Here is a 14,891-nt window from a genome sequence, read left to right as displayed (position 1 = left end):
CAAACTGTACCGACCCCTCCTGGAATGAGATCTTGTGCAACCTCTTTAGTGGTATACGTAGGAGTTCACACTCTTTGACTACATATATCAGGACAACATCCGGTTCATTGGGCCTGTGTGGGACCAGTGTCTTCACAAGCCTCCTTATATTATGCCTAGGATGTCGATGGCTTTCAGACTCTTAACTTCGGTCTCGTTCTAGCAGTGTTGGGTGTTGTGAGTCCTCGATGACTGAGTCACTTCGAACTTTAGGTTTCAGCTTGTTTCATCTCACCTGTTTTGTGTTGATAACCATAGCATCGGAATCCTTCAGATTTTTACTATTTGATCTTTGAAAGTTTGCCCTGATGAATGTATGATCTAGTCAAGGTTGTCTCCTCAACTTGCCCATGACATTTCTTTCATACATCATTGTTTTCCTTCTCATTTTTATTTACCTTATTCGCTCCATGTCTCTTGTAACCCCCATCGCCCATAGAGTGCTGGTCAGCTGCTCGGGAGAGCTCTTATATCCAAGTTTCGTTACCTGCCATTCATTTTTCCCTCTCTCACCATTATTTCGTCTCTTATACATACTATCCACTTGCGACTCGTTCGTGGTAGACGTACTCTCGTGCTCCGAAATTCAATCTCTTTATATCCCTGAAGAAACTATTCACTTCATCGTTGTTCATTTTTTTTTTTTATACTCCTCGGGTTCTGATTCTTTCCTTCTGGCACTTGTTCGTTCTTTATATATTCCATCTTGAGCTGCATGATCTTTCCAGTTTCCAGGCTGCTGTATGTGAAAACAAGATGCAGAATAGGTGGTATGTCTTGGTTTGTTTGGTGGTGATCTGGTCCGAAAACTTGCCCTGTGAAACCGTTTTAACTTCAGTGTATCTTCATCCCTGTGGGAATGCCAGTTTGATCAGACCGTTCTCTGTCCTCAAGTCCCCCTTACGATGTCGCATTTCCGACAGTTTGCATGGCTAATCGTACCACCTTCTGCATTATCTTAATTGTTCCCTCTTTGTTTTTTGTTTTTTTCTTTTGTATCATAACATGTGTTCTGGTGCCTCAAAATTCTTTAGAGAGTTCCATAATATTAGGCAGTTATGCAGAGTTATCACCCATGATTTCCCATATCATATATTGTTTGAAGGATCCAGTATGTACTTCGGAACCCTTGAGAATCTCACCAGGAAAGCCAATCACCTCCTCTGCACCTTCCATTGTCCTCTTGTTTTCTTTCTCGTTTCTCTGTAAATCTCAGAAAGAATCTTTTAGTTCAGCAAATGATTACTTCTTTTCTTTCTTCTCCAGCTCAACCTCTGGCTTTTCTTGATGAACTTCCTACTGGATTTCTTGTATGCGAACCAGTTACAGTACCTCCATGTCCTTATTTCCTATAAGGGCTTTACGTTGAAGAGTTACTGTGGTTACTGTTCGTGTGTTGGAGTTTTACACTCGAGTTGCCCCGTCATATGAGTATATACCGTCTTTACTCCTATGTATGTATGCACACGCTGACACGCCCTAGCCTATGGCAGGTACCGATTTTATTGACCAGCCTCTAAGGGAGGATGAACAGCTTGGAGGACTGTGGACCGGCTGCCATGACCAGGATTCGAACCTACGTTGGTTAGATCCTCGGCGGCCATGCATGCGTGACACTCACTAATGCAAACCGTATACATACATATATACATACAAAAGTACATGAAAACACATAGGTACATACATATTTCTGCTTACGCATGTCGCTATTTACGTACCAAAAATCATGGCCTCAGATATAAGTTGCGTTACCTCTCTTTAGTAAAACTATCTTAAGTATCATCTGAAACCTGAATTGACTCGTCTGTAGTTACCTTATAATTTCTGTCAGACTTGGCTCAGCCATAAACTGAGTTAACTCGTCAGCGGTGATCACGCCAGGCTGTCTCAAGCCAGACTCTAAAACATGATGGCCTGTAGGTAACTACCAGCCCACGTGTGGTGTATCTTCTGTGGATTGGAAATGATCCTTCTTTAACGTCACACTCAAAGATAACAGGGTGACAGGCTTTCCCAGCATAACATTTAAGATATGTCAATTATAAGAGCTCAACTTATTAAGAAACAACACTATTATGTATTCATCCTTGAATGGAAGTAACATTAATGTTTTCATGGATGTGTCTGTAGTGCACTTAGAACTCGGACGTTTGATTTGTGCGTTTGAGAGGTGCTGGGTGAAGGTCGTCTCCAGAGACAGCAAAATTATCATCTGAATACCGCAGGTCATTAGCCGTTAATGCATTATGCAGGCGATGATTCCCTTGGCGTGGCAGCTCCGTGGTACATGACTTGGTGGCCACGTGAGCCATGTTCGTTCTCTCATGTTCGTTGGCGGACCTCCTCACTGTCGCTCATTTTCAGGAAAGTTCTGTCCACCACTGATCAGTTGTCGTAGATTGTCCTCGAAATTTACCGCCGTCATCCGGGGCGCTGCAGCCATCGTGTTGCCTCATAATGAATGAGCTGCGCCTCGGACATCTAGATGCTGGTTGTTTCAAGGCCGTGTGATGCCGCTGTGTCATGTGGCCCCGTCATAACCCTCTGGTAGAACCATGAGGATAAATATAGTTTCATAATGCCACAGAGCCATTCTCTGGTGTCAACTTGTAGTTTCGGCGCCTCCAAGCTCTTACCTATAAGCTCCTGCCAAGTTGCCAGAAATTATATCACACGTACGCTAAAGACTCGGTCGAATGCCGACCTTGACTAATTGACGAATGATCTTTGGACTTGTACTGAGCAGACGTTCCCACAACGTTGGCATGACATTGTTCAGTTGTATATCCACTCCCGCCATTTTCCTCTTCGTACTTCCCATACTGCCGGCACAGCCCCTCCCGCTCACCATTAACATGTTTTCCTTAAAGAAAATATATCACCCAAGCAGCCAGGCATTTCTGTTGTGCCGAGGAAATGCATGAGCTGTGAGCATCAGTGTATGGGGGTTAGTCATCGTAGGATTGGCAGCTTCCCCGGCGTGGCTATTGCCATAGGACTGGCAGGACCGCCATATTATGGTATTGAAGACTGAAGACTTCAGCCACGGGTAGAGGTCCCCATCAGAGCAAGACCTTGCATGATACTTGGAAAATGACAAAAGAACAAGAGAGCAAAAAAAGAGAATCTAAGAGTTTTGAAAAGAAGGATAAAGTGTCTTTTACAATGGGGTCAGGTTGTAATTGTTGAGAGAGACATGAGAAAGTAAAGAGAGCCAAAGCTTAGCGGTGTAGGGAATGATATGTATGATAAATGCCCACCTTGAGTTGCCAACGGCCATAATGACGTAGTTGCTCGCGGGGTAATACATGTCTAAGCAAATGGTGAAGGCGAGTGTACCCAGTCTCAGGAGCAGAAACAAAAAGAATATATATATATATATCCCTGGGGAGAGGGGAGAAAGAATACTTCCCACGTATTCCCTGCGTGTCGTAAGAAGGCGACTAAAAGGGGTGGGAGCGAGAGGCTGGAAATCCTCCCCTTCTGTTTTTACTTTTCCATAAAAAGGAACAGAGAAGGGGGCCATGTGAGGATTTTCCCTGTAAGGCTCAGTCCTTTGTTCTTGACGCTACGTCGTTAGCGCGGAAAATGGCGAATACGTACAAATGAATGTGTGTGTGTGTGTGTGTGCGAAAGTAAAAAAGACAGAACGAAAAAAGCGGCCCAGGAAAAGTGGGTAGCATTTTTGAGGTCAGACTGAGAGAATTGATAATTCTGTTTGGTTTCGACTCTGTTAGTAAGTAAACAGGGCTAGAACCTCCTCAGATACGAGAGCAGTACTCCATAAGGACAGATCACGCCTTTTGTATAATCAGGACAACTGCTCACAACGGAGGAATCTGGCAACTCTCCAAGATTCCCAGTTTTCTCTAGGGTTAGTCTTGTGTATTTGTGTGTTTTTAGGTTCCCAAGACGGGTTAGATGTTATGCCAAGTATGTTTACGGTGATACGTTGTGGAATTGTATAGTTATGAAAGAATATGAAAAAGTCATGAGGAAATTTGGAAAAATGAAACAGTAAATCAAAATTTAGAGACGTTAATCATAGTTATTTCTTCTTCCTCACCAGAAAAGCCTCTCGAAATTTGGATTTTCAGAAGTACTTGTCATGATACGAGATATAGATCGAGCAAGGGCAGGTGACGTGTATGTGAAAAAAGTAGAATCACGCAGGGTTCAGTCAGAAGGATATGAGTCTACTTGGTTGTTTGTGGAAGATAAAAGATTGAGCATAAAGATAAGAAGGAGAAAGACAGAGAAAGGAACAGAGCCCTGAGGACCGTGACATTTGGTAAGAAAAGAGGGAGGAGTGATCCATCAAAGTATAAGGTGCGAGGTGTCAAGGGTAGAACATGGTAATCCCCATAGTCTCCCAGTGTGGATGTCCAGACAGTATCACCAGAGGCAATGTTATTAACATTTGATCTTGTCTTGCGAGCAATTTTGAAGACCTTAAGATTCTTGATGCTTAGAGTTGAAGAGGATCTCGAGATTTTTTGAAAAAGCAAAGGTCAGATTAACAGCACGGTAGCTCGAAAGGCTATACAAGTCACCCTGTGTTTGGATTGGCCTCTGTACTACTGCTTGTGGCGAAGATCAACCAAAGATTTTTAGATTGATAAGCGAAAAAAAAAGATGAGCAAGCCGCCCGATCGCCCATGACACATATTTCAGAAGAGGAGTAGGAGGAGGAGGAGTGGGATTTCGTCTGATCCATGCGACCTGTTCTGTCCAGAGAAAGACGTGCTTCTTGTACTGCACCAGGGATGATTATCGAGAGGGGCGTGGGTTTATCAAGACATGCGTCAGGGGATGAAGAAATTAACATTAGAGTCATACAAGGTGAAGTTGAGTAGAAAAGAGAGAAAAAAAAAAACGATCAGTGTTGACCAATAAGACAAACTCCTCGACTGTCGCCGGTATTGAAAAGCGGAGGAAATGTAGGACGACAAAAGTTGTTTGAGATATTCTTAGCCAAAGATCAGTGGAGGAAAGAGAGGTAATCACACTCCCTTTGGATGGGAGAGAGAGAGAGTGAATGAGTGAGTGGGAGAGAGTGTCCCCTCATGAATAAAGTATTTGCAGTAATTTCGGATGGAGATAAAAGCTGAACGAGAGAGTCTGAGGAAAGAGAGTGGGTTTTTTTTGTAGATCGGAGGAGCCATGTCGCATGCCCGAATGTCCTCAGAGCAAGGCAGGAATAACCTGAGATTAGTAAAAAAAAGAAAAAAAAAAAAAAAAGAGATAAATACACCCAATGCCCCCAATAGCTCAGCTGAGACAGAAACATCATTATCTAGGAAAGATTCCGTCCTCCACGAACAGTTTGATTAGCTAAGTAACGCCATCTGGAAACATCGAAATTAAGTGACGACGCGTCCATCTGTTACTGATATATACATATATATATAATAGACTTTGTCCTCGGCGGGTCCCAAGTGTGGCTGGGAACTCATGGTAAAACAGCAGTGGTCCAAAATCTTGAATGATCTTATCATTAAGATTTCTGCGCGAGTTATGAGACACGACCATTCATCCTCTCTCTCTCTCTCTCTCTCTCTCTCTCTCTCTCTCTCTCTCTCTCTCTCTCTCTCTCTCTCTCTCTCTCTCTATCTATCTATCTATCTATCTATCTATCTATCTATCTATCTATCTCAGTGGCAGGATATGCAAGTCAGACATGTTCGGGCGAATTGTCATGTTCGTATCATTTACGAAATAAAAAAAACATTAGTGAAATCTCTGTTTGCCTGCCTGCTTGCCTGCTTGTTTGTCTGCCCTCCCACACCCACCCCCTGTGTGGGAGAACACCCCCTTTTAGTCAGTGTTGCCAGATTGGAGGGATAACCCCCCCGGAGAATTATTCATACAAGGTTCCAGGTGGAGGAGGCTGCACGAGAGCGGCTTACATAATGTATGCCCGCGGGTCGTCCGCCTACCTCTTGCCACCCCCTGCCCCGCCAGCCACGCTCAACGATAACATCCTCCGTCATTCTGTCACTGTGATCCCTTCTGTCCATCACCATCATTCTCTCTCTCTCTCTCTCTCTCTCTCTCTCTCTCTCTCTCTCTCTCTCTCTCTCTCTCTCTCTCTCTCCTGCTCGTCGTCGTCTGCACCATCATCACCCCATCCCCCCGCAGCATCATTATCCATCTCCTCTCTATCGCCTCTGCTGCCTATCACCACCACCAGCACCACCTCACCACCACTCACCACCATTCTCTCTCCCTCAGGAACGACTACTACAGGAAGGGAGGTAAAGCCATGCTGCCCGTCAAATGGATGCCGCCTGAGGCCTTCCTGGACGGGATATTCACTTCGAAAACTGACGTGTGGTAAGTACCCGCCCAGCCCAGCCCGCCTCTCTTACACACTGTGTCTTGCTCCCCTGTGTACTGTGTGTGTGTTGCTCCCCTGTGTACTGTGTGTGTTGTTCACCCGTGTACTGTGTGTGTGTTGTTCCCCTGTGTACTGTGTGTGTTGTTCACCTATGTACTGTGTGTGTTGTTCACCTGTGTACTGTGTGTGTGTGTGTTGTTCACCTGTGTACTGAGTGTGTGTTGTTCATCTGTGTACTGTGTGTGTTGTTCACCTGTGTGTTGTTCACCTGTGTACTGTGTGTGTTGTTCCCATGTGTACTGTGTGTTTTGTTTACCTGTGTGCTGTGTGTGTTGCTCCCCTGTGTACTGTGTTAGTTGCTCCCGTGTACTCTGTGTGTTGTTCACCTGTGTACTGTGCGTGTTGTTTACCTGTGTACTGTATTTGTTGCTCCCGTGTGTTGTGCATGTTGTTCCCCTGTGTAGTGTGTGTGTTGTTCACCTGTGTACTGTGTGTGTGTGTGTGTGTGTGTTGTTCCCTGTGTCCTGTGTGTATTGTTCCCCTATGTACTGTGTGTGTTGTTCACCTGTGTAGTGTGTGTGTTGCTCCCCTGTGTATTGTGTATGTTGCTCCCCTGTGTACTGTGTGTGTTGTTCACCTGCGTACTGTGTGTGTTTGTTGCTCCCCTTTGATTTGTGTATGTTGTTCCCCTGTGTACTGCGTATGTTGCTCCCCTGTGTACTGTGTGTGTTGTTCACCTGTGTACTGTGTGTGTTGTTCACTTGTGTACTATGTGTATTGTTCCCCTGTGTACTGTGTGTGTTGTTCCCCTGTGTACTGTGTGTGTTGTTCCCCTGTGTACTGTGTGTGTTGTTCACCTGTGTGCTGTGTGTTGTTACCCTATGTATGTACACGCTAGCCTCATGTACCAGTCGACAGAGACGTGTGTATGTTGTGTCTGTTTCCATTCATATGTATATTGGCTTCATGCCGCAGTGGACAGAATACAATCCCTCTTTTTACGAGAAGGAAACGAGAGGTAAAGGTAACAGGAAGGGTCCTGCCATCATAGTGAGTGAACCGCAGAGCATAACCATATGCAGGGGATGACGGCAGGTCCACTAGTGGTGGGGATCTTGCGAAACGGTCTTTGCAATGAGACCGAAGTGAGAGAAATAATCAGAAGTCGAAAATGATGTTTCGGATTCATGATAAAGTGGATTTTGGAGTTCATGGTGACTGATCTAGTTGAATATATCTTTATGAATATACCTGGAGTAAGTCTATGTCAGCCAGGTATGGATGTGTAATCCTAGGTAGCTCTTGTCGACGCTCACCCTCTTTGACTCCCTCACCTGAACCATGAAGCCGCCAACCTCTCCTTTCCAAACACCTCGGCGGTAACGTGTCCTAAGCCCGTACTTACTCTCCGCTCCGCTCAGGGATATATATATTCTCTCCTCCGCAGTAACCTTTTAGCATGAGGCGTCTTCTGGAAGACGTGCCTCCGTACCACACTTGCCGCTCGCAGGATTTGTCTTTTAAGAAGCTTCGTGTGTCTCGAAGCGTCACTTCTGCTCCCCCCTGAGGCAGTCATTAGAGCGAGACCGGAACAACACAACACCTGATGCTCCTTAAGCCAGCGCTCGGTGCCCGACACTTCTGTGTCCATAAGACAGCGGGAGTGAGAATTATGAATCAAAAAAAGGATTAAATGTTGTATACAGGAGAGGCTTGAGACTGGTGGCGTCACCTGTGTACGTGACGTCCTCTGGCCACTTACTGCGACCTGTACCACACACTCAGGGTTCATGACTCATCGCTCGACGAACTCGCCTCGAGGGCTGGTGGATTGGGCAGTGTCGTCCAGTTGCCTCTGTACTGATGCCATCAGACTCTTCACCATTGTGTGTGAGACATGCGAAATCCGTTTAAACTGCTAAGGTTACTGCAGCTTCCCTGACGTTCACGTGACTGACACTTGGTATGGCTGACTGATACAGTCCGCCACCACAGACAGTGTCGAGGTCCGTGTAGACACTTGAATGTGTGTATAAAGGGAAATGGGAGAAGAATCAGATGCTCCCCGTGGCACTTGGTAGCCCGTGTTACATCGAGGTCGTCTCGTGACGCCGCATGTTGAAACCTTCATAAAATGAAGCCCTCGTCACCACCTCACAAGGACACGAAGTAAGAGCCCGAGAATGAAGAGTCTCTACCAGTGATAGTTGAGTGACCATGGCTGGGACACTAATAGTTCCGTCAGCCTCATGCAATCCATCCTTCCACCTACGTTATGATCTCCTCCTCCCCAATACTTCCTCCACTTCTGACAGGTTGATTCCAGTCAGTCTTTCTTCGCTTAGCCCTCCCATGTGCCCGAGCCCGAGCTGACTGCCACACCTTCCGCTGACTTATCATTCCTTACCAGATCAATCCGTCTTGCACCACATTTTCACCTCGGGGCATTTCATTGCCAAGACTTCCTCCCTTTTCCTTCCCTTTCCGCTCATGTCCCAAGATTCACGCCCATACAGCACTGTCGGGACCACTAAAGCTTCAGACATATCCCTGTTTACCCTCACAAACACTGACCCATCCCTGAACATGCTCCTTAATGTATGGTGTTCACTTCAACCCTCAGGGTTCCATTCGCTGCCACGTCCACTCCCAGATATCTAAAACACTCCACTTCCTCCAGACTCATCTCATTTACTCGAAGGCTTTTACTTGATTCATTAATGGCACATTCATTTCCCACTTCGAGTATTTTCCATACAAACTCTGGTTTACAGTCTTTGGCCACTACTGAAATCATATTGCTCCTCTGTGTGATGTACTGTTCAAACCACCCTCTCGATCACCATTCTCCCGCTGCAGTCCTATCCATTTCTGCTGCTTTGCCATACTGCGTCTTACACAAAGCTTTCACGATGTCCTTTATCCTAACATTCACCATGACCGCATTCTGCCTCGTCTCAAACTCACCAGGTATGCCTCTCAGTCATCATTCAGCAGTCCTTCATAATACTAACTCATTCTCCCTACCTCTCTCAAGCCTGCTACCACATCTCCGTTTGCTTTCCTTACTGTCGCCTCCATCTGTTTTCTTGTTCTCTTTACATCTCACATTTTTCTATTATCTGAAGTTCATCGATACTCTTACATCATCTCTCATTTGCCTTTTTTTTTATTCGCTCTCATACCTTCCTCTTGACCTCCTCTCGGTTGCATATGCTTCTTTCCTTCCTTTCTCATAGGAAATTTTAAGTTCCACATTTGCACCACTCATTGTGCTTTCTCATGCATCCATATCCCACCTGCCGTTGGCCACAGTTCATCTGCATATTCAAGCACTACCTCTCCCTGAATGCCTTTCACTCCTCATCTACTCTCCCTCCCTGCATCATTTACTTTCACCACATGCCATTCTTCATTTACTATTCCTTGTTTATCTCTGCACAGAGGAATATTTTTTTTCTTCACCTACGCTCACTTTCACCACAAAATTTCGTACACGTCTCCACCAAGCTGACGTACCAGCCGCCCCTTTCAGCACGTTCACATCCAAAAACCTCTCTTTTGCATGGTTGACGGTCAGCACATATCTTACTTATACCCTTTGAGCCCCCAACCCCTTCATTCACGCGTATACATATAGAAACTTTTATCTTAACCCTGTGTTCCTCACTATTACTACTGGCTGAGCACAAAATCCAGAGATCATTCCCCATTTTCATTTACGCCTTGTGATCCTGTATACATATGCGCAATCATCTCACCACCCACCCACCTTTGCATTCATTTCCCCTTCTTATGGTTATAAGACGTGAACGATACATTATTATTATTATTATTATTATTATTATTATTATTATTATTATTATTATTATTATTATTATTGTCATCATTATTATTATTATTATTATTATTATTATTATTATTATTATTATTATTATCATTATCATTATTCTCATTATTATTATTATTATTATTATTATTATTATTATCATTATTATAATTATCATTTATTATTATTATTATTATTATTATTATTATTATTATTATTATTATTATCATTACTATCATTATTATTATTATATATTTCCACTGAGATTATTATCTCTGCAGAGTGATGGTATTTCATTACAAACTATGATTGAGAACCTGAGTAGTCTCATGCGCCAGAGGAACCGCTCTCCTCGATAACTGCTGGCCTGCAGTGTATGTGAGTGTGGTTCTCCCCACTGCATACATGGAGATGCTTCAGTTCATTCTTAGAGACGATCGTAGACCACTGTTGGGTTGGGACACTCGTAGACCACTGTGGGGTAGAGGCAATCGTAGAACACTGTGGGGTAAAGACAATCGTAGACCACTGTGGGGTAAAGACAATTGTAGACCACTGTGGGGTAGAGACAATCGTAGACCACTGTGGGGTAGAGACAATCGTAGACCACTGGTGGGGTAGAGACAATCGTAGACCACTGTGGGGTAGAGACAATCGTATACCACTGTGGGGTAGAGACGATCGTAGACCACTGGTGGGGTAGAGACAATCGTAGACCACTGTTGGGTAGAGACAATCGTAGACCACTGGTGGGGTAGAGACAATCGTAGACCACTGTGGGGTAGAGACAATCGTAGACCACTGTTGGGTAGAGACAATCGTAGACCACTGTTGGGTAGAGACAATCGTAGACCACTGTAGGGTAGAGACAATCGTAGACCACTGTTGGGTAGAGACAATCGTAGACCACTGTTGGGTAGAGACAATCGTAGACCACTGTTGGGTAGAGACAATCGTAGACCACTGTGGGGTAGAGGCAATCGTAGAACACTGTGGGGTAAAGACAATTGTATACCACTGTGGGGTAGAGACAATCGTAGACCACTGGCGAGGTAGAGTCAATCGTAGACCACTGGTGGGAAGTGTATCGAGATACAGAATTCGAATCGGGTGCTTCTGTCTCAGGCTTCCTGGTAAGGTTCACCTCCGTCGGTGTCAAAAAGCTCGAGATCATTTGGGAAGGTGGTATGAGCCGTGTCTGTGCTCGTGACGTGCATGACTGTGACACTGGTGAGTGAGTGAGGCTGTGACACCTGCTGATTCCTCTTGGGGTCACGTGCGCGACCGGGATATTCACGACCTCATCTGGAACCTGACCAGGAGATCAAGGTGGATGAGTCGAACTCTTTAGAAGCTAAGATACAGTAGTATCACCATCATCATTGATGGTGATAATCACCATAAGAGTCTGGAACACCATTGTAGTTTCATTACCAGGTGTTATCACCCGCGTATATAAGACCCGAATTTTTCCCTGCTACTCCTCTTCCCTTCCATTGTTCACCAACCGAAACCCCTCATATACACATGCACTCCAGCCCTCTCATCTGTCATTCGCCAGACTTTTTAAGAAGAAATCACCTATATCTGGTTTCCCATCTGCATAGAACCTGTGGCTTTGTGAAATATATCATACATAGGAATACCTCCTGCCACCAATATATGACACCTTCCTGTAAAGATAAATGACTAGAGAGGTTTTTATTTAGTGTATAACAGATGTCTACTGCATCGTCATCATATGTTGCAAAACTCGTTTATACTTCCTCGCTACTGACAGAGAATAGGTATTCAGGGTCGATCCTGTATGTGTGTGACGCATATGTATGTATAGGATCTGAATGTATTTACCCATGAGGGTGTATCATTAACTGCTCATAACCATGAGATATAAAACTATCTCATCTCCCGTTATTGGGCAAGGAATAGTATCAGCAGAGCCGGAGTGAGATAAACAAGGTGTTGACGGTGCAAGGGGAGTGTGGACGCCCTCACTTCCAGTGTCGTGATGGGGCAGCTTTTGCCCCAACCTGACGTGGGGTTCCTCCGCCTGCAGCTGCTGACCTCGCTCCCGCAAGCTAATAATAATCTGCTAGATTAGCCTTAATCTCCCGGGGACGCGAGATGAAAGCAGCGGTGTCAACTGCGGCAGGTCTGGACACACCGGGGGTGACCTCTCTCTCTCTCTCTCTCTCTCTCTCTCTCTCTCTCTCTCTCTCTCTCTCTCTCTCTCTCTCTCTCTCTCTCTCTCTCTCTCCGCCATAAATTGGCTCCAGGCAGTCGGGTCACGCCTGGTGTTTGTAAGTCAAGTCCACTCGGCAGTGGCTCCCGCTAAACGGGGAAACGTACTCAACGTTTGGCCTGACGTTCGTCAAGGTCCTCTACAGTTAAGATTATTATTACAGTTATGATGATGATGATTATTATTCCCAGGAGGAAAGGATCATGTCGAGGGCACGTTTCTCCATGTGTCGATGCGAGTCGTATCTTTGCACGAGTTCCGAAGCCTTCAACGTGGCTGTGGGGAAAATTACAGTCGGTTAGACGCATTTTGCACTGAAGGAAAAGGAGGTAAATATATTCTGTATTCTAATAAAGTGAGGTAGAATTTGCGGGGCTTGATAAGGGAGGAGAGAATTATTACGTTGGAAGGACAGAGATTACCAGTCAGAGTCCCTCCATGTCGTATACTGACATTGTCAAGACCACAAACCAATCAGACGTCCTTTGGCAAATCGGATGAAGACAAGCTAATCATTGGTGGTTCCTTGATTAACCATCAGGATAAGGAATACCACAATAGGAAGGGAAATGAAAGGATCGGAATGTGTTACTTTATGTAAAGGAAGATGTGCTCCCAGAAATAGGAACATATAGTGAGAAACACAGCCAAGGACAAAGTGTTTCCAAGTCCATACCAGAGCAGACAATACTGTCCACTAGGGTGAGGAAGTAATGTGGAGTACAGAGAACTAAGGAAATAACAAGACAGCAAATGATTTAAGCACTCTCTCTCTCTCTCTCTCTCTCTCTCTCTCTCTCTCTCTCTCTCTCTCTCTCTCTCTCTCTCTCTCTCTCTCTCTCTCTGCAGCATAATGAATGTTTTCAACAATACCATAAATATCAACACTATGGTTGAGGCATCCTGGTCAGCGAAGGTGAATGGGATCTACTGTGATGGCCAGGAATGATATGTCAGGGAGAGGAACATGACAGCTGGGGGGCTGGCTGGTCTGTACCTGAAAGCAGGTGGTGGAAGCCACGGAGCTCTGTGAGGTAGTAGAAAATATCATCACGAAAGTAAGACTACGAGCATAAGGTGAAATTCATGTGATATGCACGGTGTGATTTCGACTCGATATACTATCAGAGGTGAAAAGAGAACTCAAGCCAAGAGTAGGATGAATATAAGAAGAGTCAAGGCAGGTGGAAGAACTCATTAGCTTTAGCAGGAGAGTCAACCTACCCCTCGAGTACGACGGTACGACCCTCGAGTACGACGGTACGACCCTCGAGCGCGACGGTACAACCCTCGAGTACGACGGTACGACCCTCGAGTACGACGGTACGACCCTGAAGTACGACGGTACGGCCTTCGAGTGCGACGGCACGACCCGTGAGTACGATGGCACGACCATAGAGCACGACCGACGGACGATACGACCCATTAGGTATGGTGTCCTGGTCTTTGCACCCACTGTTCGAGGAATCATTAACAGAGGAGGAAAATCCTCGAGTAGGGGTAAGCTGGCGAAGCTAACTCTGGATGTGCCAAGTTACTCGCCAATTAGTCTGGCTTCATCCGTCCTCCGGGGTAATGATGGAAACTTTCCCTCCAGAGAAGCTTACAAACTTCTTGGAACATGGAGAGTTGACACGAGTCGACAAGGATCATATTGTAACCCTTGAGATGTGTGACGTTTATATCCAATGATGTATAGATACGTATATATATATATATATATATATATATATATATATATATATATATATATATATATATATATATATATATATATTGATGTGATTATTACACGAAAGTGCACTTGGGAACTCTTCGTGTTTCATTTCCCCCGTTGACTCGTAGGAATATATATATATGTATATATATATATATATTTTTTTTTTTTTTTTTTTTTTATACTTTGTCGCTGTCTCCCGCGTTTGCGAGGTAGCGCAAGGAAACAGACGAAAGAAATGGCCCAACCCCCCCCCCCCATACACATGTACATACACACGTCCACACACGCAAATATACATACCTACACCGCTTTCCATGGTTTACCCCAGACGCTTCACATGCCTTGGTTCAATCCACTGACAGCACGTCAACCCCTGTATACCACATCGCTCCAATTCACTCTATTCCTTGCCCTCCTTTCACCCTCCTGCATGTTCAGGCCCCGATCACACAAAATCTTTTTCACTCCATCTTTCCACCTCCAATTTGGTCTCCCTCTTCTCCTCGTTCCCTCCACCTCCGACACATATATCCTCTTGGTCAATCTTTCCTCACTCATTCTCTCCATGTGCCTAAACCATTTCAAAACACCCTCTTCTGCTCTCTCAACCACGCTCTTTTTATTTCCACACATCTCTCTTACCCTTACGTTACTTACTCGATCAAACCACCTCACACCACACATTGTCCTCAAACATCTCATTTCCAGCACATCCATCCTC

At 45.0% G+C, this 14,891-nt stretch overlaps 1 protein-coding gene across 2 annotated transcripts in view; it reads left to right on the top strand.

Moving 5' to 3' along the window:
* LOC139763053 (tyrosine-protein kinase receptor-like) overlaps positions 1–14,891 on the top strand; it is a 1,458,433-nt gene that overhangs the window by 1,407,555 nt on the left and 35,987 nt on the right. For both annotated transcript variants that reach the window (XM_071688765.1, XM_071688676.1), the window contains one exon: positions 6,274–6,375. In XM_071688765.1, coding sequence (XP_071544866.1) covers positions 6,274–6,375 — 102 coding nt within the window. The remainder of the gene's footprint in view (positions 1–6,273; positions 6,376–14,891) is intronic.

The sequence above is a fragment of the Panulirus ornatus genome, chromosome 1, assembly GCF_036320965.1.
Source record: "Panulirus ornatus isolate Po-2019 chromosome 1, ASM3632096v1, whole genome shotgun sequence".
Lineage (NCBI taxonomy): Eukaryota > Metazoa > Arthropoda > Malacostraca > Decapoda > Palinuridae > Panulirus > Panulirus ornatus.
The sequence above is the reverse complement of the archived record's forward strand: the minus strand, read 5'-3'. Positions and strand labels throughout refer to the sequence as shown.